The 26157-nt window shown below is 42.5% G+C and overlaps 1 protein-coding gene across 1 annotated transcript in view; it reads left to right on the top strand.

Moving 5' to 3' along the window:
* Window positions 1-2847: 2847 nt before the first annotated feature.
* The window catches only part of LOC147888665 (uncharacterized), a 38076-nt gene continuing 14766 nt past the window's right edge, over window positions 2848-26157 (top strand). Inside the window, exons 1-6 of the mRNA XM_087392342.1 lie at window positions 2848-2859; window positions 3138-3353; window positions 3438-3559; window positions 3778-3955; window positions 4106-4235; window positions 4353-4452. Coding sequence (XP_087248468.1) covers window positions 3158-3353; window positions 3438-3559; window positions 3778-3955; window positions 4106-4235; window positions 4353-4452 — 726 coding nt within the window. The 5' untranslated portion in view covers window positions 2848-2859; window positions 3138-3157. The remainder of the gene's footprint in view (window positions 2860-3137; window positions 3354-3437; window positions 3560-3777; window positions 3956-4105; window positions 4236-4352; window positions 4453-26157) is intronic.

Raw genomic sequence — 26157 nt, 5'->3', positions numbered from 1 at the left:
GCCAACACATTGTATGCTTTTGCTTTTAATCTGCATTCTTGAATCATGCCTCAAGTTAAAGGAGGAACTCCTTGATTGAGGAAAGTCCTCTATGAAAGACCCTAAATGCATGTGTTCAAAATGATAGTTTAAACATGACTCTAGTTAGTGTTTAAAAAATTTAACAGTTGTGCTCACATTGAACTCTTGATCTTCATAGAATGTTTTGGAGAAGAATAGCATATGCCGTGAACAATATATTTTTTCTATAGTTTGCTATGCTATATTTGCTCTTGGATTAGATTTTCATTGTCTTGCAATCTCATTTCATATGTCACCAGTGTATGAAAAGGTGTTATTTTTTGTATTTCATTTCAGGATGACTGGAAGGAAAGGTAAAAAGCCTCAAGAGGCTCTGCCTCCAAAGTCAACAAGAGGAAAGAAAATAGATCCCCCTGCCCAATCATCAGTAGGTGGGACAGAAGAACCAGGGAGTGCAACAGGTTCTGAGCCTGATACATCCTCTGCTCCAAGAGATGAAGGACCAAGATTGGAGGAGGTTGAATTGGATGACACTGAAGTGCAAGTGGAAGGAGGAGGTGATGTGATTGGAAAATGCAGGATGCTTGATTCAGATCATTGTCCTCGCATTCCATTATGTAGGTTGATCCCCTATGCACGAGTACGAGGACTGTGTGATGATGTGTCTTCACTAAAAAGCGCATTCCAAGTGGAGGGCTACCTTCCAGAGAAAGGATCTTTCATAGTGTCCGTTTGCAAAAGTGATGGAGAGGAGGTAGTACTGACAGATGATATGATGGAGAGGTGGTCTCCCACTTGGAGAGATGTTGATGAAGAGTTTGAGAATGACTTGCTATCAAGTCATGAATTTAAATTTATGTCAAGAAGGATGTTTTTTGTTTGGGAGGGAAATCATAGGACTACTGCTTGGATGAGTGTTATAAAGGATATCTTTCCTACAAACAAAAAATGACACATAAGAGTGGTTTGCATAATAATTGATCCTAGAAAAATAAGTGAGATTGCTCTATTGGCTGGGCTCCAGCGCATGAATTCGTAAGTACTTTGATACCTTTTTTTCTTCCATTATTTTGTCTTGTATAATTCTTTACCTTCATTATTTTTATTTTGTACAAACGAACTAATCTTTTGATGTATCTTGTAGTATGAATGAGCATGCCATCGTCAATCCTAGCCTCCGAGACACACTTATAAATGCACACAACATTTGTGAGTGTGATCCTACGATATTTATGAAATCATTGTCTCCTAATGAAGTGAAATCCATAGAGAACTGGAGGGCTCATGAGAGTAAAGGAAAAAGGCCCTGGTTTCCATTGACAAGAGGCTATCTTGCAAGATTGGTCTTTCAGGTTTAATGCTACACTTCTCTTGGTGCTTATTCTCTTTCATTCCTTTTCTTTCTATAAAAGGAAATCTTTTTTGTAGGTTGAGTACAATACAGAGCTTAAAAAAGCAATTGATAAGATATCCACAAAGATGCCTATAGACCAAAGAACAGAAGCTGAAGGAAAGCAACGTGTCCTAATTCAAAAGAGAATTGCTGACAGGATGGGAAAGGTGAGGGTTTAATTCTTCTTGTTGTTACATTTTTTAATCATTTTATGCATCTAACATGCAATGCTTGGATAGGTTTTGAATTGCATAGATCCAGGCTTGGGTGAGGCCTGGTTGGAAAAGTTATTTGCCTTGCGATTTGATGGTCTGGACTCTTGTGTAACTTTGGAGAAGCTGCAACTCATAGCAAAGTCTGATTTGAGATTGGAGAAAAAAATTATTTTTCTTTCCTTGTTGGAGGCTACTAAACCAATGAGGGATATGTATTTCATGCCTGTGGGGGATGTGGAGTATAGAGGGTGAGTTGTTCCTTTCATAAATAAACTTATTTTGTAGTGTTTGTATGTATTATAAAAGTGCCATAAGTCTTAGTTGTGTGAATACTATGTTTTTCACTTGTGTAGATGGATTAATAGAGAGATATTTCTTGAGAAAGTAGAGACCCAGGCTTTGAAAGTTCTTGATGACTTGAGGATTGTAACAACCATGGGCGTTCCTTTAGAGACACCAAAAGATTACACAATGCAACAGTACATGGAGGACATAAAATAAGAAGGAAGAAAGCATTTGTTCTTAGCTCTACGATCAAAGGATTCAAAGATTGAGAGTAAGGGAGGAAAGAAAGCAGACGGTCTCTCTGAGTTGGACATGGCTGCTCACAGGGTCGTCTACAGGTTGGTCCCTTTTAGTTTTAATGATGGTGCTTTTCTATATGTTTTGTGAAGCTTATAACAACATTGAACTTGACAATCATTTTTATTTGTCTCAAATTTTTTGTGAACCTTTCTTTATATAGGAGGTCCAAATAATTAGTGATTGTTGATTTGTAGGTATCTTGCTCATTTGGCAAGAGAGAGAAAGATCTTAGAGATTCCGAATTTGTGCAAGAGTTGGGTGGAAATTGGTCATGCTGCTTGTATGTATCCTCCTAGCATGCACAATCACTCTCAATGGGAACTTGCAAATTGTCCTTGGTGGATAGACTTCCCCAAGGGACAAGTCTTGGTGCGTGAGAGAGACTTTCACAAGAAATATGCCTCATCTAAGGACATTGAAGAAAGTAAGGATAAAATGGGGGGAAGCTCTAGAAAAACAAAAACACAAGAACAAAAACAAGAACAAGCTCAAAATAAAGGTAAGAAATATACATACATGTTGAGTTTCTAATGTTGTTTATGATGAGGGTTTGGAATAGTATACTAATGTTATTCTTTCCTATCCATTTAGATGAGGAGCCATCTAGTCCACCAAGGCAAGATAAGGATCAAATGGAGCATGCAAGTAAGGTTCTAGTTTATTTTTGTTCTTACTATCGGTGTTTCAAAATTTCCTTTGGTTGTGTTTGATAAAAATTTTCCATGTAGGTTCACAATCTATCACAAAGCTGGTACAACATTATGTATTTCATAAGGCACAGTCACCAGATAGTCTATCGACTCGTGGTATCACTCCATTATATGCTTGTATGGTGGGTGATTACATAACCATGGGCATGGACTTTTTACAGTCCAAGAAAAATGAAAAGTATACTATTTTGCATGAGTTTTTCATGAATGTAGTTAGCCCTGATCGAGACTACATGCGGTTGGGTAAGAAGATTAAGTGGGCTGCGGATTTTATATTGGTTGACTTTCCCACTGGATTTCCACTTGATGAGAGAGAACCCATCCCAGTTTGGAACCTCTTATTGGAGGACCATGTGCGTTATGGGCTTGCCGTTGCAGCAGCTTCATTATCAGATAGTGGTTGGCTGGCAGTTATATGTCCTATGGCAGGTAAGGTTCAATATCTAGCACTATTGTTGTTATATGTCCTCTATTCCCATTTTTCTTGTATGAGATAGTGTCATTTGATTGTAGGACACTGTATTTCGTGGATGGAGCGCTTTGCATTTGTTCAAGGCTTGGAAGTTGTCAGACGTGTAGTCATTCATGACAAGCTTCCACATGGATATTGTAAATACCATGGTATAACTCTTAAGGTATGCTACAATTCCATGCATGGTGTGTTGTAATGCTACATTCATGAACTTTTTAATGTGTTTCTTTATGTGGGATTGATAGATGCCATGTTACATGTAGTATGCATGCTAGGTTTTGATGGTAAAATCATATATTTCATTTTTGTTCCATATGTGTGGTCACATGTAGTCTTTCATGCTATGATACTTGTTGGTGGTTCTCTATGCATGATTCACAGATGCAGTCATCTATGTTGGCTCTAGTATGTAGAGCTAAGAAGACTCCATCAATTTATTTGGAAGAGAGTGTTCCACTATTTCAAAACCTTTCCATTGATCCGCTATCTGATTTATGGACTCACTATGTGCCTCTCAGTGAGAGGACAATAGTGCCTATGTCTTCTCAGATGGCTCGAGGTGGACTTGAGCGATGTTGCTACTTTGTTGGGTGCCTTTTGTCTCTCTTATGTGTTCCAGGAGGATTGGTTTTAGAGATGGGTTGTGGCACAGCTCCTCTCATGCGTGCTTGTCAGGCTACTGGTAGACCTTGTTTTTCTTTTGATTCAGATAGCAGTATTATGGCTACCATTGTTGAGCCACTTGTAGCAGACCATTCCGGGAAACGGGTGAGGTCAGAGCATGATGGTGATGGGGATGAAGATAGAGTGGACCCCATCACAAATCCATATGATGATTAGTATGGTACTGATCTTAGATCTTTCTTTGATGACATTTGGATATTTTTGGATTGTTGTTATTGTGTCTTTAACGTTTTGACTTACTATGGTTTCATTGAATGTATGTTTGATTGTAGTTTGTTACCATGCTATGCAGAAGAAATGGCAAGATTCATGTCAACTAAAAGAAGATACGATGAGAGGCATTCAGATAGGTCACGAGCTCGCATTTACTTTGTTGATGATGAGTGCCAAGAGGAGTAGAATATGATTTAAAAAACCATTTTGATGAGAGCTTGGTGATACTTGTGAGAAGAAGTCCCATTTTGAATATGGTAATATTGCTCTATGTATTATGAAATCCTATGCTTTCAAATGACACTTGGGTTTCTTGACATATGGGTGAGCTGACAGTAATGTGGTAATATTTCTCTATGTATTATGCAATCCTATGCTTTCAAATGATACTTGGGTTCTCCCACATATGGGTGAAGTGGTATTAATGTTATTAATAAGTATAATTTCAAGCAATGTGGATGTTTTGATTGTAGGAAAATAAAACCCATTTTGAATGCAGAAGAATTGTTGTGTATGTGATGCAATCCCACGTTTTGAAGTGACACTTCACTTTATTTTGATTACTAATGACACATATTGGAAGTTACATTATTGACATAATTCTAATCAATTTTGTATCTTTTCTTGTGCTGTTAGTCCAAAACATCACTTTTTGACCTCGGGTTTGTATACAAGTCATTTGACACCCAAATCATGTCAACTACAAGAAACATGTATTTCATAGACACAATGTATTTCACATGCACAATTTAAATGGGATAGGAAGGACAAATACAATTACCATTTGAGAAAGCAAAATGTACAAGATGTTGTGCTTGGATAGTTAAATACAATGAAAACATTAAAAAAGGCATGAGATATGTTTGCAACTTTATATGAGGCAAATGAATACCTAGGATCTTGATGAAGAGAAAGCAAATCAATAAAAGCTTTTGACATGCGTATATAGTGAGACTCATAGGCATGAATATACAACTTGCAGCCATATGAGGGACTATGAAATATCAATAAATTGTGCAAGTCATCGTCAATAGACTCACTAAAGGATATGAGAATTGAGTTGTTGGAAAAGTGTTAGTTGCTTTAGTCTCTCCTATGCTACCAAGTCCAAGTTACATTATCAAGATAATTATAATATATTATCAACTTGCTTTACTCTCCCAAATATGGAAAGTAGGTTAAGTTTCATTTTGGAGATTCTTCCCAAATAGTGGATTTCACAGAGCTATGTTGGCTACCTCTATAAGGGATTGTGGAAAAGATCGCTCGCTTTTTTGGGCCCGCTCGCTTTTTCTCACTCGCTCTATCGACTACCCCCTCCCTCCGCTGTGTAGAGATCATATGGATTTGTGCCAATCTCTGTGGAGAATGCCACCAGTGGAGAATGGCAGTGGTGCCAATCTCATACCATGACCTAAAAACATGCACAAGGAATCTTAAACTCACATGTGCATTGGCACTTTTGCCATTACCCTACTGCCATTCTACACTAGTGGTAATGTGCATCCTTCAATGTAGTGGAATGTCAATCTATAGGTTCAGTTTGTCTAGATTACCACTAGCGGAGAATGGCAGTGATGCCAATCTCATGCTTGCAACTACACTATGACACCACTCTCCTATGATCACTGGAATACCCCTCCTAGAATAGTAGGGTAAACATTTGTACAAGTGGAGAATGGCAGTGGTGCCAGTCTCTTATTAGGCCCCAAGAAATGGCATTGAGAAGCCTAAATTCACATGTGCACAGATCACATGGAATTGTGTCAATCTATGTGGAGAATGCCACCAGTGGAGAATGCCAGTGGTGCCAATCTCACATGTGCATTGGCACTTTTGCCATTATCCTACTACCATTCTCCGCTAGTGGTAATGTGCATTCTTCTATGTAGTGGTATGTCAATCTATAGGTTTAGTTTGTCTAGACAACCACTAGTGGAAAATGGCAGTGATGTCAAACTCATGGTGGCACCTACATAATGACACTGAGATCATCAGACTCACATGTGGGTTGGAATCGGACACCACTCTCCTATGATGATTGGAATACCCCTCCTAGAATAGTAGGGTAAACATTTGTGCAAGTGGAGAATGGCAGTGGTGCCAATCTCTTATTAGGGCCTAAGAAATGGCATTGAGAAGCCTAAAATCACATGTGCATCCTTCTATGTAGTCATCACTGTCTCTGCTGTGTAGAGATCATATGGAATTGTGTCAATCTCTTTGGAGAATGCCACCAGTTGAGAATGGAAGTGGTGCCAATCTCATACCATGACCTGAAAACATGCACAAGGAATCCTAAACTCACATCTGCATTGGCACTTTTGCCATTATCCTACTGCAGCCAATAAAATTAGTGGAATGTCAATCTATAGGTTCAGTCTGTCTAGACTACTACTAGCGGAGAATGGCAGTGGTGCCAATCTCATGCTTGCAACTACATGATGACACTGAGATCATCAAACTCACATGTGGAATGGAATAGGACACCACTCTCCTATGATCACTGGAATACCCCTCCTAGAATAGTAGGCTAAATATTTGTACAAGTGGAGAATGGCAGTGGTGCCAATCTCTTATTAGACCCTAAGAAATGGCATTGAGAAGCCTAAACTCACATGTGCAGAGATCATATGGAATTGTGCCAATCTCTTGTTGAGAGTTGTGGTGCCATGAGCACATGTAGAGCAAAGGTATGAGCAAAGGACAAGTTGCCACATGGCATGGAGGAGATATCCCACATGTGAGCAAGCAAATGGATGTAAGTACCCTCACCTATAAAAGGGAGGTTCATTTGAAGTAAATCAATCAAGCACTTTGCACTATCTCAAGATTCTCTTTATGAGTCCAAGCTAATCTATCTTGGAACCTAATTGACTTGAGATACATGTCATGAGCACTCTCTTCATCATGTTTCCACATAGGTTCCATCCACCTTAGAGTGCTCCATAGATCCTGAGGCACACATGTTTTGTCATGGTATCAGAGCATAGGTCTAGCTCTCCTAGTTTAGCTCATTAGTAGTTCACTAGGATTGCTCCCATTCCTAGATTAGTTGTAGGCATGTCTTAGGAGCTCATGTTTTTTTTTTTTTTTTCTCCTAGGTTAGTTTTAGTTTTTAGATGGAGAGTTCCTTCTTGGTTTCTTGATGTTTTTGTAAAGGAGAGTTCTTATGAGATTTCTATCTCCCCACTCTGAAAGAGAGCAATTCCTTCATAATATTCTATAAGAGAGAGAGAGATTCATTGAGAAATAGGAAGAGACATCGTCCGATTTCCTGCATTAGCCTTCACAATTCTGAGGGAGATGTCTCAGATCTTGTTCTTTGGGAGCTTCTCTATCTAAGCTAAACCTCTCCAACAAGTCTCCAACGGTTGGCAGCCCCTCTAAGCCACGACCTAGCACTCAGATAAATGCCCAAGCCAACTTGCAAGGCTTGATGTCCAACGGCCGGCTCCATCGATGCCCACAGCAACATCTCCTACAAGCTAGCCCACATTTGTACAAGAGAATGGTAGTGGTGCCAATCTCTTATTAGGCCCTAAGAAATGGCATTGAGAAGCCTAAACTCACATGTGCATTCTTCTATGTAGTGGTCACTGTCTCCGTGTTGAGATATCAAGCTCTACCCCCGATATATCTCCTGGATGACTATCATTTATGTCACCGCCTATGTTAGTTGTACTCGTGGTGTAGTTAGACTACCACGTATGTTTTTGGTTTGGGTTCACATATGAACCACGTATTCTAGGTTTTGACATATAGGGTATTTCCCTCTTCTATTGTATTGTTGTTGCGTGCAAAAGTGAAGAAAGGCTTCACCCTCCAACCTTGTGTCCTCTCTCTTTTGTGTGTCGTGAAGAAAGCTGAACTTGAGTCTCCTATCTCTCTCCCTTATTCTTTACATGGTATCAGAGCCTTGTTCGTGGTAAGGAGCTCAAGAAAGCTAGCCAAGTTTGTGGTGTCCTGGTAAGAGGACCAGTGTAGCTTTCCTATTTCGAGTTTGGGAGCAAATCTCTGCAGGTAGCACAGCCAGAAGTGCAGGAGTGCACTGCTTCAGATTGAGAGGCCCTTCGCGGTGCGGCGAGAGCACAGTATATGCTGCGGGAAAGGGCGAAGCCCTTGGTGACTTTATTTTTCTGATTTGAGGCCGTTTCGGGGCCCGTTTTGAAGGCGGAAGTTCTTCGCAGGCACTCAGAAAAAGGCCCTGTTTTTGCTGTGCGACCACCGCGCGGCTAGTCGGTGGAAAGGTGCCACAGAAATTGCATCGTATGCCTATGTGCAGAGATATTGGAAGTTGCAGATTCATGCCTGTTGCCTGTTGATGCAAAATCGTCACGAGGAAGTGACTGTGTGGTGAAATACCACTTTCGTCAGTGTTGCAGATCCGCCCCTGTGAGGCTTTTCGCAGAAGTTTTGCTATTTGCCCTTGTGAGGCATTTGCTGTGTTTACAGGTTGCTGTTGCAATTCGTGATTTGTAAAATGTCTGAGAATCTGTCTACCATTGTCAGTGAGAAGCTTGACAAGAACAACTTCCAAGCATGGAAGTTCAGGATGACAAACTTCTTTATGGGAAAGGGAGTTTGGGATTACATCAGTGGTGAAACTGCAGAACCAGTTTTGGGTGCTGCTCCCACTCCTGCTGAATTGAAGGCCTTTAAAGAATGGCATGAAAAAGCCAGAAAATGCCTGTATTGGCTGTCTGTTAGCATTTCAGATTCTATGATTGTGCATATACAGGATCTAGAGATGCCTAAGGAGGCATGGGATACATTGGTGAAGCTGTATAGCACAAATACCAAAGCACGAAAGATGCAGCTAAAGCAGGAGTTGCACAATGTGCAAAGGAAAAATCTGAATATAAATGAGTATTCCTTGAAGGTGAAAGGCCTTGCAGATTCTCTTGCCTCCATTGGAGCACCTGTTGATGATGAGGACTTAGTGTCCGTGACCTTGAATGGTCTTGGGAAAGATTATGCACAATTTCGGACATCCATTGGAGTCCGTGAAACATTTCCTGATTTTCAGGAACTTATTGCTCTCTTGCTGAGTGAAGAGCAAAGGAATGGTGGTTCAGCCACCTCAACTTCTCAAGAGACTGCTTTCTACTCGAATACAGGTAGAGGCAGAGGTAGAGGAAGAGGCCGTTCTGGTGGCTGTGCAGGAAATCAGAACCAACAGCAACAACAGGAAAACCAGTCCTATGGAGGAGGACGTGGTAGTTCTAGAGGCAGGGGGAGCCAAAGAGGCCGTGGTTCATGGCAAAGGAACCAGCAAGTAAATAGCAGCACAGAATGCTATTATTGTGGAAAGCCTGGACACAAGGAGAATACATGCTATAAAAAGCAGAATGACATCAAAAGTGGGAAGTTGCAGCAAAGCAACTATGCATCATCAAGTGGGCATGGTGACGACAGAAATGAGCACCTTTTTGTGATGCAGCATATGGTTAACTCCATGTCAGGAGATGCTGCAGCTTGCAATGATGTTTGGTATGTTGATTCAGGTGCCTCTAACCACATGACCAGTCATGGTGAGTGGTTTCATGATGTCAGAAATTTGGATAAGCCAGGTTATGTTGAAACAGTTGATGATACTGCGCACCCAATTACGCAGGTTGGTAAAGTGCCATTGGCTATGCAGGATGGCAAAACAAAGTACTTGGCAGATGTACTTCATGTTCCAAAAATCACTAAGAACCTGGTTTCAGTTGGCCAGATGGTTGAGCAAGGTCTGCAGGTTAGATTTAATCCTGATGGATGTTTTGTTGAGGACTTGAAAAATAAGTGCCGCTTGGTTGCGAAAGGCAACAAAAATGGAAGAATGTTCACCTTGGATGTTGATATGCCTGAGGTGAAAGCTGCTATGTTTGCGCATGGGAGAGGTGTCATTGCAGATATTGAGATATGGCACAAGCGCATTGGGCACGTGAATATACAAAGGCTGAAATCTATGCAAACGAAAAACATTGTTGCAGGTTTGCCTAAATTCAGAGTTGAGGGAATGCAAAAGGTATGTGAAGCATGCCAAATGGGTAAGCAGGCCAGACATGCATTTCCTAAAAATGCTAAGGTGAGCAGAAGACCTTTGGAAGTGATCCATTCAGATGTTTGGACAACCAAAGCTGCTTCTATTGGTGGATGCCATTATTATGTGACGTTTATTGATGACTACACTAGGAAGGTGTGGATTTATTTTATGAAGCACAAAAGTGAAGTGTTCAGCCATTTCAAGGCTTTTAAGGCCATGGTTGAAAAAGAGAAAGGTGTGTATATTAAAGTGCTAAGATCTGATGCAGGGGGAGAGTACTTTTCAGAAGAATTTTGTGAATATCTGAAAGAACAGGAAATTCAAAGGAAGTACTCATGCAGGTCTACCCCTCAGCAGAATGGGGTTGCAGAAAGGAAGAACAGGCATATTGCAGAAGTAGGACGGGCGATCCTAAATGAGAAAAACATGCCTGATTATTTTTGGGCTGAAGCAGTAGCAACTGCTGTTTATATTATGAACAGAACCCCCACTGCAGCTGTCCATGGCATGACGCCTGAAGAAATGTATACAGGTCAAAAACCAGATATTTCTCACTTGAAGGTATTTGGTTGCATAGCTTATGTTCATGTTCCTGATGAGAAGAGAACAAAGCTGGATCCAAAGGCAGAAAAATGCATCTTTATTGGATATGCTCAGCACCAGAAAGGGTATCGCTGTTATAACCCTTCCACCCGCAAAATGCAAGTGAGCAGAGATGTTGTTTTTGATGAAATGAGCAGCTGGTATGCACCAACTGTTATGGTAGGAGATGCAGATGCAGGAAATGGGAATGTTGCAATAAATGCAGAGCAGCAATCTCAAGCCTTGAGTGGACCCAGAGAGTCCTCTACTAGTGGATCTAATGCATGGACAGGGAGATTGAGATCTAGTGAATCGTCACATGGCAGTCCTGATAGTGTTGTGCAGGTATCACATAAGGGAAAAGAAAAAGTGGACCATGCTCCAGTGTTTGATGTGTCTGCTGGTAGCTCTCATGTTGATGGAGAGTCAAGTGGCTCTGAAATGAGCCTTGATGAGGAACTTGGGATTCCTTCTGTTGTTACACCTGGTGCAAGGAAAAGCAGGCATGATTTAAAGACTCCTGCAACTGATCCAGTTGTACGGAGGTCCACTCGTATTAAGTATCCAGTTGACAGGCTGAGATATGATGGGTATACAGCACATCACTATGCTTATATGGTCAAGGTTCTAGAGGAGCCAGAGCCCACATGTTTTGAGGATGTAGCAGGGCATAAAAATTGGGAAGCAGCTATGGATGAAGAGATGGCTGCCTTGGATGCAAACCACACTTGGGATTTGATGCCTTTGCCTCATGATAAGAAGGCTATTGGCTGCAAGTGGGTTTACAAAGTAAAGCACAATGCTGATGGGTCTGTTAGCAGGTACAAGGCAAGATTGGTTGCCAAAGGTTTTGCACAGACATATGGAATTGACTATGAGGAAACTTTCAGCCCAGTTGCAAGGATGGCAACTGTGAGAGCAGTAATTGCTATGGCTGCTGCAAAGGGATGGTCTTTGCATCAGATGGATGTGAAAAATGCCTTCTTGCATGGTGATTTGCAGGAAGAGGTTTATATGATGCAGCCAGAAGGTTATGAGGATAAAGCACACCCCGATTTTGTATGCAGGTTGCGCAAAGCCTTGTATGGCTTAAAACAGGCGCCGAGGGCATGGTCAGACAAGATAGGGCAATATCTTGTCACTATTGGATTTCAGATTTCCAATTCAGATTTTTCACTTTATGTGAAAAGGACAAACAGAGGGATTGTGCTTATAGTCATCTATGTTGATGACTTGATTATTACAGGTGATAGTGATGCAGACATTAATGAAGTGAAGCTGCTGTTGAAGCAGAAATTTGAGATGAAGGATTTGGGAGAGCTGCGTTACTTCTTGGGCATTGAGGTTATTAGATCCCCGAGTGAGATATGGCTGTTGCAAAGGCAATACGGTTTGGACATGCTGTCCAAATATGGGATGACAGGCTGTAAGCCTATCTCTGTTCCATTGGAGCAGAATGTGAAGCTCAATGCAGATTCAGGTGAGCTTCTTGAAGATATTACTATGTACAGGCGCATAGTAGGTAGCTTGATTTACATGACTATAACCAGACCAGATTTGAGCTATGCTGTGGGGCTGGTGAGTCAGTTTATGCAGGCACCGAGGAAGCCACATTTGGATGCGGCTAGGCGCATACTACGGTATGTGAAGTCCACATTGCATTATGGACTGTTTTATGAAGCTGGGTGTGCATTACAGGTACATGGATACACAGATGCTGACTGGGCTGGTAGTGTCTCAGACAGGAGATCTACTAGTGGTTTTATGTTTTCCCTTGGGAGTGGTGCCATCAGTTGGAGCAGCAAGAAGCAGCCAACAGTTGCCTTGTCGAGCACAGAGGCTGAGTACAGGGGTGCAGCAATGGCTGCATGTGAGGTAGCTTGGTTACGGAAGCTACTTGCAGATATGGGACAGTCAGTTCATGCAGCAGTTGTCATTCATTGTGACAACATTAGCAGCATCATGCTTGCTAATAACCCAGTTTATCATGCTAGAACGAAGCACATTGAGGTGCATTATCACTTTGTGAGAGAGAAGGTTCTAGCTGGTGAGATTGATCTTGTCTATGTCAGCACTGAGGAGCAGGTGGCTGATATTTTTACGAAGGCATTGGGTACCGAGAAGCTTCGCAGATTTAGGAGCTTGCTTGGAGTACGTGAGATGGATTTGAGCTTGAGGGGGAGTGTTGAGATATCAAGCTCTACCCCCGATATATCTCCTGGATGACTATCATTTATGTCACCGCCTATGTTAGTTGTACTCGTGGTGTAGTGAGACTACCACGTATGTTTTTGGTTTGGGTTCACATATGAACCACGTATTCTAGGTTTTGACATATAGGGTATTTCCCTCTTCTATTGTATTGTTGTTGTGTGCAAAAGTGAAGAAAGGCTTCACCCTCCAACCTTGTGTCCTCTCTCTTTTGTGTGTCGTGAAGAAAGCTGAACTTGAGTCTCCTATCTCTCTCCCTTATTCTTTACACTCCGCTGTACAGAGATCATATGGAATTGTGTCAATGTCTATGGAGAATGCCACCAGTGGAGAATGGCAGTGGTGGCAATCTCATACCATGACCTGAAAACATGCACAAGGAATCCTAAACTCACATGTGCATTCTTCTACAGAGTGATCATTGTCTCCGCTGTGTAGAGATCATATGGAATTGTGTCAATCTCTGAGATCATCAGACTCACATGTGGATTGGAATAGGACACCACTCAAATGAAGAATGGCAGTGGTGCCAATCTCTTATTAGGCCCTAAGAAATGTCATTGAGAAGCCTAAACTCACATGTGCATTCTTCTATGTAGTGATCACTGTCTCGGCTGTGCAGAGATCATATGGACTTGTGTCAATCTCTGTGGGGAATGCCACCAGTGGAGAATGGCAGTGGTGCCAATCTCGTACTATGACCTGAAAACATGCACAAGGAATCCTAAACTCACATGTGCATTCTTATATGGAGTGATGACTGTCTCCGAAGTGTAGAGATCAAATGGAATTGTGTCAATCTCTGAGATCATCATCACTCACATGTGGAATGGAATAGGACACCACTCTCCTATGATCACTGGAATTCCCCTCCTAGAATAGTAGGGTAGACATTTGTACAAGTGGAGAATGGCATAGGCCCTAAGAAATGGCATTGAGAAGCCTAAACTCACATGTGCATTCTTCTATGTAGTGGTCACTGTCTCCGCTGTGTAGAGATCATATGGAATTGTGTTAATCTCTGTGGAGAATGCCAACAGTGAAGAATGGTACTGGTGCCAATCTCATACCATGACCTGCAAACATGCACAAGGAATCCTAAACTCACATGTGCATTCTTCTATGTAGAGATCACTGTCTCCACTGTGTAGAGATCATATGGAATTGTGTCAATCTCTGAGTTCATCAGACTCACATGTGGATTGGAATCGGACACCACTCTCCTATGATCACTGGAATACCCCTCCTAGTATAGTAGGGTAAACATTTGTACAAGTGAAGAATGGTAGTGGTACCAATCTCTTATTAGGCCCTAAGAAATGTCATTGAGAAGCCTAAACTCACATGTGTAGTGATCATATGGAATTGTGCCAATCTCTGTGGAGAATGCCACCAGTGGAGAATGGCAGTGGTGCCAATCTCACACCATGACTTGAAAACATGCACAAGGAATCCTAAACTCACATGTGCATTGGCACTTTTGCCATTATCCTACTGCCATTCTCCGCTAGTGGTAATGTGCATCCTTTTATGTAGTGATCACTCTCTCCGCTGTGCAGAGATCATATGGATTTGTGCCAATCTATGTGGAGAATGCCACCAGTGGAGAATGGCAGTGGTGCCAATCTTATACCATGACCTGAAAACATGCACAAGGAATCCTAAACTCACATGTGCATTGGCACTTTTGCCATTATCCTACTGCCATTCTCCGCTAGTGGTAATGTGCATCCTTCAATGTAGTGGAATGTCAATCTATATGTTCAGTTTGTCTAGATTACCAGTAGCGAAGAATGGCAGTGATGCCAATCTCATGCTTGCAACTACACTATGACAATGAGATCATCAAACTCACATGTGGAATGGAATAGGACACCACTCTCCTATGATCACTGGAATGCCCCTCCTAGAATAGTAGGGTAGACATTTGTACAAGTGGAGAATGGCAGTGGTGCCAATCTCTTATTAGGCACTAATAAATGGCATTGAGAAGCCTAAACTCACATGTGCATTCTTCAATGTAGTGATCACTGTCTCCGCTGTGTAGAGATCATATGGAATTGTGTCAATCTCTTATTAGGCCTTGGAATGTCAATCTATAGGTTTAGTTTGTCTAGACAACCACTAGTGGAGAATGGCAGTGATGCCAAACTCATGGTGGCACCTACATAATGATACTGAGATCATCAGACTCACATGTGGATTGGAATTGGACACCACTCTTCTATGATCATTGGAATATCCCTCCTAGAATAGTAGGGTAAACATTTGTACAAGAGAATGGTAGTGGAGCCAATCTCTTATTAGGCCCTAAGAAATGGCATTGAGAAGCCTAAACTCACATGTGCATTCTTCTATGTAGTGGTCACTGTCTCCGCTGTGTAGAGATCATATGGAATTGTGTTAATCTCTATGGAGAATGTCAACAGTGGAGAATGGTACTGGTGCCAATCTCATACCATGACCTGCAAACATGCACAAGGAATCCTAAACTCACATGTGCATTCTTCTATGTAGAGATCACTGTCTCCGCTTTGTAGAGATCATATGGAATTGTGTCAAATCTCTGAGTTCATCAAACTCACATGTGGATTGGAATCGGACACCACTCTCCTATGATCACTGGAATACCCCTCCTAGTATAGTAGGGTAAACATTTGTACAAGTGAAGAATGGCAGTGGTGCCAATCTCTTATTAGGCCCTAAGAAATGACATTGAGAAGCCTAAACTCACATGTGCAGAGATTATATGGAATTGTGCCAATCTCTGTGAAGAATGCCACCAGTGGAGAATGGTAGTGGTGCCAATCTCATACCATGACCTGAAAACATGCACAAGGAATCCTAAACTCACATGTGCATTGGACTTTTGCCATTATCCTATTGCCATTCTCTGCTAGTGGTAATGTGCATTCTTCTATGTAATGATCACTCTCTCCGCTGTGTAGAGATCATATGGAATTGTGCCAATCTCTGTGGAGAATGCCACCACTGGAGAATGGCAGTGGTGCCAATCTCATACCATGACCTAAAAACATGCACAAGGAATCCTAAACTCACATGTGCATTGGCACTTTTGCTATTATCCTACTACCATTCTCTGCTAGTGGTAATGTGCATCCTTCTATGTAGTGATCACTCTCTCCACTGTGTAGAGATCATATGGATTTGTGCCAATCTCTGTGGAGAATGCCACCAGTGGAGAATGGCAGTGGTGCCAATCTCATACCATGACCTGAAAACATGCACAAGGAATCTTAAACTCACATGTGCATTGGCACTTTTGCCATTACCCTACTGCCATTCTCCGCTAGTGGTAATGTGCATCCTTCAATGTAGTGGAATGTCAATCTATAGGTTCAGTTGGTCTAGATTACCACTAGCGAAGAATGGCAGTGATGCCAATCTCATGCTTGCAACTACACTATGACACCACTCTCCTATGATCACTGGAATACCCCTCCTAGAATGGTAGGGTAAACATTTGTACAGGTGGAGAATGGCAGTGGTGCCAGTCTCTTATTAGGCCCCAAGAAATGGCATTGAGAAGCCTAAATTCACATGTGCAGAGATCACATGGAATTGTGTCAATCTATGTGGAGAATGGTAGTGGTGCCAATCTCACATGTGCATTGGCACTTTTCCCATTATCCTACTGCCATTCTCGGCTAGTGGTAATGTGTATTCTTCTATGTAGTGGTATGTCAATCTATAGGTTTAGTTTGTCTAGACAACCACTAGTGGAGAATGGCAGTGATGCCAAACTCATGGTGGCACCTACATAATGACACTGAGATCATCAGGCTCACATGTGGGTTGGAATCGGACACCACTCTCCTATGATGATTGGAATACCCCTCCTAGAATAGTAGGGTAAAGATTTGTGCAAGTGGAGAATGGCAGTGGTGCCAATCTCTTATTAGGGCCTAAGAAATGGCATTGAGAAGCCTAAAATCACATGTGCATCCTTCTATGTAGTCATCACTGTCTCCGCTGTGTAGAGATCATATGGAATTGTGTCAATCTCTTTGGAGTGCCAATCTCATACCATGACCTGAAAACATGCACAAGGAATCCTAAACTCACATCTGCATTGGCACTTTTGCCATTATCCTACTGCAGCCAATAAAATTAGTGGAATGTCAATCTATAGGTTCAATCTGTCTAGACTACTACTAGCGGAGAATGGCAGTGGTGCCAATCTCATGCTTGCAACTACATGATGACACTGAGATCAATCAAACTCACATGTGGAATGGAATAGGACACCACTCTCCTATGATCACTGGAATACCCCTCCTAGAATAGTAGGCTAAACATTTGTACAAGTGGAGAATGGCAGTGGTGCCAGTCTCTTATTAGGCCCGAAGAAATGGCATTGAGAAGCCTAAACTCACATGTGCAGAGATCATATGGAATTGTGCCAATCTCTGTGGGGAATGCCACCAGTGGAGAATGGCAGTGGTGCCAATCTCATACCATGACCTGAGAACATGCACAAGGAATCCTAAACTCACATGTGCATTCTTCTATGGAGTGATCATTGTCTCCGCTGTTTAGAGATCAAATGGAATTGTGTCAATCTCTGAGATCATCATCACTCACATGTGGCATGGAATAGAACACCACTCTCCTATGATCACTGGAATGCCCCTCCTGGAATAGTAGTGTAGACATTTGTACAAGTGGAGAATGGCAGTGGTGCCAATCTCTTGTTAGGCCCTAATAAATGCCATTGAGAAGCCTAAACTCACATGTGCATTCTTCTATGTAGTGATCACTGTCTCTGCTGTGCAGAGATCATATGGAATTGTGTCAATATCTGTGGAGAATGCCACCAGTGGAGAATGGCAGTGGTGCCAATCTCATACCATGACCTGCAAACATGCACAAGGAATCCTATACTCACATGTGCATTCTTCTATGGAGTGATCACTGTCTCCACTGTGTAGAGATCATATGGAATTGTGTCAATCTATGAGTTCATCATCACTCACATGTGGATTGGAATCGGACACCACTCTCCTATGATCACTGGAATGCCCCTCCTAGAATAGTAGGGTAGACATTTGTACAAGTGGAGAATGGCAGTGGTGTCAATCTCTTGTTAGGCCCTAATAAATGGCATTGACAAGCCTAAACTCAAATGTGCATTCTTCTATGTAGTGATCACTATCTTCACTGTGCAGAGATCATATGGAATTGTGTCAATGTCTGTGGAGAATGCCACCAGTGGAGAATAGCAGTGGTGCCAATCTCATACCATGACCTGCAAACATGCACAAGGAATCCTATACTCACATGTGCATTCTTCTATGGAGTGATCACTGTCTCCGCTGCGTAGAGATCATATGGAATTGTGTCAATCTCTGAGTTCATCAAACTCACATGTGGAATGGAATAGGACACCACTCTCCTATGATCACTGGAATACCCCTCCTAGAATAGTAGGGTATACATTTGTACAAGTGGAGAATGGCAGTGGTGCCAATCTCTTGTTAGGCCCTAAGAAATGGCATTGAGAAGCCTAAACTCACATGTGCATTCTTCTATGTAGTGATTTTTGTCTCCGCTGTGCAGAGATCATATGGAATTGTGTCAATCTCTGTGGAGAATGCCACCAGTGGAGAATGGCAGTGGTGCCAATCTCATACCATGACCTGCAAACATGCACAAGGAATCCTAAACTCACATGTGCATTCTTCTATGTAGTGATCACTGTCTCCGCTATGTAGAGACCATATGGAATTGTGTCAATCTCTGAGATCATCAGACTCACATGTGGATTCTTCTACAAGTGGAGTCTGTCTAGACTACTACTAGCGGAGAATGGCAGTGGTGCCAATCTCACATGTGCATTCTTCTATGTAGTGATCACTGTTTCCGCTGTGTAGAGTTCATATGGAATTGTGTCAATCTCTGGAGATCATCAGACTCACATGTGCATTCTTCTACAAGTGGAGTCTGTCTAGACTACTACTAGCAGAGAATGGCAGTGGTGCCAAGCTGATGCTTGCAACTACATGATGACACTGAGATCATCAAACTCACACTACAGCCAATAAATAATCCTACAACAACCAATAAATATAGTGGAATGTCAACCTACAGGTTTAGTTTGTCTAGATTACCACTAGTGGAGAATGGCAGTGATGCCAATCTCATGCTGGCAAATACATAATGACACTGAGACCATCAAATTAACATGTGCATTCTTCTATGTATGGAATTGTGTCAATCTCTGTGGAGAATGCCACCAGTGGAGAATGGTAGCATACCAAGACCTTAAAAATGGCACAAGGAATCCTAAACTCACATGTGCATTGGCACTTTTGCAATTATACTACTACAACCAATAAAATTTGTGGAATGTCAATATACAAGTTTAGTTTATATAGACTGCCACCAGTGGAGAATGGAAGTGATGCCAATCTCATGCAAATAACTACATAATGACACTGAGATCCTAAAACTCACATGTGGATTAGAATCGGGCACCATTATCCTATGATCCTTGGAATACCCCTCTCAGAATATTAGGGTAAACATTTGTACAAGCGGAGAATGGCAGTGGTGCCAATCTCTTATTGGGCCCTAGACAATGGCATTGTGAAGCCTAAACTTAGAATAGTAGGGTAAACATTTGTACAAGTGGAGAATGGTAGTGGTGCCAATCTCTTATTAGGCCCTAAGAAATGGCATTGGGAAGCCTAAACTCACATATGCATTGGCACAAGGAATCCTAAACTCACCTGTGCATTGGCACTTTTGCCATTATCCCACTGCCATTCTTCGCTAGTGGTAATGTGCATTCTTCTATGTAGTGATCACTATCTCCGCTGTGTAGAGATCATATAGAATTGTGTCAATCTCTATGGAGAATGCCACCAGTGGAGAACGGCAGCGGTGCCAATCTCATACCATGACCTGAAAACATGCACAAGGAATCCTAAACTCACATGTGCATTGGCACTTTTGCCATTATCCTACTCCGGCCAATAAAATTAGTGGAATGTCAATCTATAGGTTTAGTTTGGCTAGATATTCACTAGCGGAGAATGGCAGTGATGCCAAACTCATGCTGGCCCTAAGAAATGGCATTGAGAAGCCTAAACTCACATGTGCATTCTTCTATGTAGTGATCACTGTCTCCGCTCACATGTGGATTGGAATCAGACACCACTCTCCTATGATCATTGGAATACCCCTCCTAGAATAGTAGGGTAAACATCTGTACAAGTGGAGAATGGCAGTGGTGCCAATCTCTTATTAGGCCCTAAGAAATGGCATTGAGAAGCCTGTGTCAATCTCTGTGGAGAATGCCACCAGTGGAGAATGGCAGTGGTGCCAATCTCATACCATGACCTAAAAACATGCACAAGGAATGCTAAACTCACATGTGCATTCTTCTATGTAGTGTTCACTGTCTCCGCTGTGTAGAGATCATATGGAATTGTGTCAATCTATGTGGAGATTGATATTGTGTATATTTGCTTGCTGTGCTGGTATAGTTTTTCATAATGCATATATAAGTTGCTTCGCCTTGGTTATTTTGTTAATAGAAGTTGCATTGTGGTTGTAATATTTCCTACTACAGTTATGATTTTCTATTATACATTTCATTGTGTCCTTGGTTCTTTTGTTAACAGAACATTGCAAGAATGGCTAGCAAGGGAAAGCGAAAGGTTCGAGAGGTGTCAGTTTATGATGGAGTTAGTTCTGGAAGAGGATGGTTTTTGGATATATACAATAACGAACTCCAAAAACTTCATAAAGTGCATTGTTTTGTGAACATCCAAGGAAAAACTTTTGAAGATGTTGGACAAGTTCAAGAGATGGAGGATGCCGAGAAAGACAACGTTCCTTGTCTCCAAATTCATACATTGGGAGGCAATGTGTATCAATTGGATCCTGATTGTTTTGATCATGCGAGGATGAATGCTACTGGGGAGGACATGATGATATCTAGGGGTTGGATTAATGAGCCAGAAAATTATACCAACCAACACATATTAGAAAGCTTTGATTTGGTAACAAAAGGGATAAAGCAAGATATAAAAAAGAGTAGAAAAGTTTCGAAAAGAACCAAGAAAAGTGATGTTGTTGGATCAAGCTCTCAAGTGTCTCAGAACACATTGAAAGAGAAGGCTAGAGAGACCGGTGAGGAGGAAACAACAGGTGAGAAGGAAATACAGTCAGATGGAAAAACAAGCATTGGGGATAAACTGGATGCTAAAGACAAAGAGACAACTTTAGGAGGAAAACAGGGAGGTACGGGAATAGTCACTGATGGAACTGGAAGTGGAGGTGATGCAACGGGGAGTGGTGAGACACATATAACAGGACATGGTGAGAAATCATCTGAAGCAGCTATCATCCTGTATAAGAAAATCCAGCCAGATGTTGACTTTAAGGCACTACAAAAGAAATTGGAAAGGAAGGACACAAGTATGACAGGCTTGATGGAGTACGTAGAGTACTTCCCATTTGGTTTGGAGTTTGAGGTGTTGATCCCAGTGATGAATTGCTTTAGAGCACTAAGCCAATATGTGTACAGGATGTTGACCCTCAGCTATGTCAGTGACTTGGTCAAGAGTTTTGCAATGAATGCACGACCTCCTGCAACATGTGCATATCTTATGCCTTACCACATAGGCACAAATACTCCGATGTGCAAGGAAGAGATAAAGGTGGAAAAGTTAAAGGAGTATAATTATTGGATTCTCGCAGGGCAGCATTCAATTTATGCTGCAAGGATATCTATAACTAAAGCACATGGAGAAGCCTTCAATCAACGAAAAGGTTTCTATACACGGAGGAAGGCGAGAATTGTTGTCAATGCACCAGTTGAAGCAAGTTGTAAGATATCATCAATGGCCAACATGGAGGCACAGACCGTTTTGAAAAATCAACCATATATCGATATCTTACAACACCTAAGGGCACAGTGGATTGCACAGACGACCAAAGAAACCAGCCCAAGGCCTTGTCAAAGGGCATAAAGATCGACAAAGTTGGGATGTAAGTAATAAACTTTGTTTTGTATGCATTTTTTATTTCAAGAATGTTTATGGCTTTGTAAAAGAAATGATAGTAGTGTCAATTCCCTGATGTGAGAATGGCACTAGTGCCATTCTTCTAGTTACCAAGTCATGCTTTTGACATGGTAATGGGAGAATCGCACTAGTGTCATTATTATCTCTATTACATGATTTGGATTAGAAGAATGTCTAAGATGATTTTGATTTTTTAATACAGAATTTTGTAGGAGTTGCAAGCGTATCGATGGGTGCAAACTTTGCTACCAAGGACACACACATGGTCACATACGATGATGACATCTACGAACAATGGATTAGGATTTTGACATTGGTGAAGCAGGGTGATCTTGAGGGTCGAAATCCCACAATAACATATATGAGGTGTCTGCTAGGATTGGAAGACGAAGATGTACGTGCACTTCAAGTAGAGATTGAGTCTAAAGAAATAGTCTTGGTCAAGTCAAGCAAAGACAAGGACTCCATTGAAATGTCTCAACGGGCAATGGAGATTAAGCATGATAGAGCCCTGAAAGAAGTGCTCATCAAGGAGTTCAACTCACGTCACCCTTCGCCCCAACATCAAACATGGGATGCCCTTGCAACTTACTTCAAAATTGATTCAATTGTTTATCAGATCTTCAAGGGTTCATGTGAGTCATGGGTCAAAGAGAAGCTGCAAGTTGGCAAGTCCACACCTGATTTCCCAAAAGCAGTGTCAATCTATGTTGATTGGGTGATTAGTTCAATAGAGGGTAACAAGTCTACATTGCAATCTTGTTTTCCTTGGACAATTATTCAAGTGAACATGGAGATGGAGGGGGAGAGCTTTCTAACACGTCACTCCAAGGGACAACTTCCAATCAGCTCTTGTGTGTGCTTGACACCTCAGAGGGATCTGCCAAAGGCATGTGTTGGGATAAGGCTGCCTTCAAGAAGTTGCTCTGTGGCTTGATGGAGACTGTTGCCACTCCGTCACAGTATGTATTGCTATCATTTATGACAATGACAGAGATGGTAAATCTCAAGGAAGCAATGATAGAGGCTCGATTTTGGCATAGAAGGTTTGTGGGTGTTATCCATGAATCGGATAGTGCACAAAAGGGTTTGTCTGAGACCTTCTATTTTTTGTCATTTGTCAGCTCACATGATGGGTTTGATGGATTTGAGCACATGTTAGAAATCACAAGGCCATACACAATAATTGAGGACAATATTCTTTATTTTGATGAGGGTGATGAGTATGGAAAAGAGGCGGTTGTGAAGCATGGCATCATCAAGGAGTGCATCAGGTGCTATTGTAGTAGGGAACATGAAGTTGTTGTTGACGTCTTTACTAATGGATGTGTGGCATTACAAGCATTGTCAAGCAAAAGAAAAGTGATCTCGCTGGTGAAGACATCCCAATAGGCGACAGAGGTCGAGGCTATGTGTGTGGCACATGCATCAAATAATCCCCATATTAAGATTTGGTCTAGCATTGAGAGGCCTCTTGAGACACATAGAGCTGATTCACCTATCGATGAAGGAATTAAAGAGGGTGAGCATCACATTGAAGACTTGCGACCTTTAACTGAAGCAGATCTTGAAGCTATCCCAAAGATTACATTGGAATATTTGGAGCAAGGTCTTTAGCTACTCATTTATGCCTTGTGTATTCAGTTTCAAAATAATATGACTTTTATGGATTTTCTCAATTGCACATACTCTCATCATATTAAAGATATTAAACATTAGGTATGATAAAATTGTGTGACATAATGACATGGGGAATGGTACTAGTGTCATTCTCCCTATGTCGGGTTATACGTAAGAGGTACTATTAACATTTTATGCGACCCCATATGGAGAATGGCACTAGTGCCATTCTCTCTTTGTGGTTATGTAGAAATGGTAATACTGTTATGTTCCTTTCTTGAATCTATGTTAGTTGAAAGCATTACAAAGATTAAAAATTGTATAATATTAACTATGCTACCAAAGTTTTGATTTGGGTGCTTTCTACAAATCTATTGGACCAAAGTAATACAGTATCTATGCTTTCAGATCATGCATTGTACATTTCTTTTGGGACATGGGGGAGGCACTAGTAGTATTCTCTCCTCCCAATGAGGGTATAGAGAAAGGCACTAGTGGCATTCTCCATAACCTTATATGTAAAATGGCACTAGCACCACCCCAAGAGAAGAATGGCACTATTGCCATTCTCTCTATGAGTTCAGAGAGAAAGGTTGCACTATTTGCATTCTCCATTGACCTTTAGAGAGATTGGCACTTTTGCCATTCCCCAAAAATACAATGGAATCAGTGAACGACGATGGATAATGTTCATACTTTATTGTTATTTATTAGTTTCATATGCTTTTGTGCTTCGACATTGTTGAATACACTCTAAAGAATCAAAATATTTCTATATTCCTCAACTTCCATAGGGACCAATGATGCATGGAAGGATGTGGAGACATCAAATGTAGAGGACAACATACCACCAGTTATGGGGACTATCAATTACGCGATGGATGCAGGAGCTATAGAAGAAAACATAACCCCAAAAATGGAGAAAATTGCAAGGAGTATCACGAATCCTATACTCTTAGAAGAGAACATGGATGAACGTACTGTCTCAACATTTGGGACAAAACTAGATAATCTTATTGTTGTTGCAAACATGCATGAAATCATAGCACCTGACAATTTGGATGAGTCAGAAGCCAGCAACTTCAAGGAGAATTTGGATCTATATCCACATACAATTTCTTTGGATATGCCACGATTAACAATCATATTAGACTTGAATGGCCTGTTATTAAGTCGCTGCCTATTCAAGTCTCCAATACATCCGTCTATTATGCATGGCAAAAATAGTTATATGGTTGTTCGTCCTGGGTGCATAGAATTTCTTAAAATCTTGCTACAAAGATTTAATGTAGGTATCTGGTCAACCCTCCTCCTCCCTCTCGCCTCCCCACCTACCTCCTCCCTCCCGACTGCCCTCTCCTCTCCCTCCTCCCTCCCCTCCCGTCCTCCTCACCACTCCTCGCCTTAAAAAAGAGGGAGAAGAGACGGGGAAGTGGGAGGAGAGGGGAAGGGAGCGGAGGGAGGAAGGGAGGGGGCCAATGGGACGGGAGGCGGGGAAAGGGGAGGGGGTGACGAGAGGGCAAGAGGAGAGGAGGGAGGGGGGGTTAACGACCGGGGAAGGGAGAGGGGAGGCAGGGAAAGGAGGGCGGGGAGGGGGCGAGAGGGCAGGAGGAGAGGAGGGAGGGGGGGTTTACCACCACCTGTTGCATGCGCAACATGGGGGGTTTAACCCTCCCCCTCCCTCCTCTCATCTCCCCGCTCTCCTGCCTCCCCTCCCCGCCTTGTCCCCCCCACCCCACCTGTTGCGCATGCAACAGGTGGGGTGGGGGGTATTATTAACCCCCCCCACCCCACCTGTTACATGCACAATAGGTGGGGGGGAATTCCCTCCCCCCCCCACACGCAACAGGTGGTGTGGGGGGGTAAATAATACCCCCCCCACCCCACTTGTTGCGCACGCAATAGGTGGGTTGGTGGGGGGTAAATAATACCCCCCCCACCCCACCTATTGTGTGCGCAATAGGTGGGGGGGTGTTAACCCCCCCTCCCTCCTCTCCCCATGCCCTCCTGCCTCCCCTCCCCCTTCCCTGCCTCCCCTCCCCCTCCCCCTTCCCCGTGCCTCCCCTCCCCCTTCCCCGCCTCCCCTCCCCCTCCCCCTTCCCCGCACCCTCCCCGCCTCCCCTCCCCCTTGCGCAGGTGGGGTGGGGAGGTGGGGAGGTGGGGGGGTTAATAATACCCCCTCCCCCTTCCCCATACCCCCCCACCTCCCCACCCCACCTGCGCAAGGGGGAGGGGAGGCGGGGAGGGTGCGGGGAAGGGGGAGGGGGAGGGGAGGCGGGGAAGGGGGAGGGGAGGTGAGGAAGGTGGGGTGGGGGGGTTAATAATACCCCCCCCCACCCCACCTGTTGTGTGTGCAATAGGTGG

This window comes from Dipteris shenzhenensis, chromosome 21 (assembly GCF_047967505.1).
Source record: "Dipteris shenzhenensis isolate YYH24624 ecotype China chromosome 21, Dip_SZ_1.0, whole genome shotgun sequence".
Classification (NCBI taxonomy): domain Eukaryota; kingdom Viridiplantae; phylum Streptophyta; class Polypodiopsida; order Gleicheniales; family Dipteridaceae; genus Dipteris; species Dipteris shenzhenensis.
The sequence above is the reverse complement of the archived record's forward strand: the minus strand, read 5'-3'. Positions and strand labels throughout refer to the sequence as shown.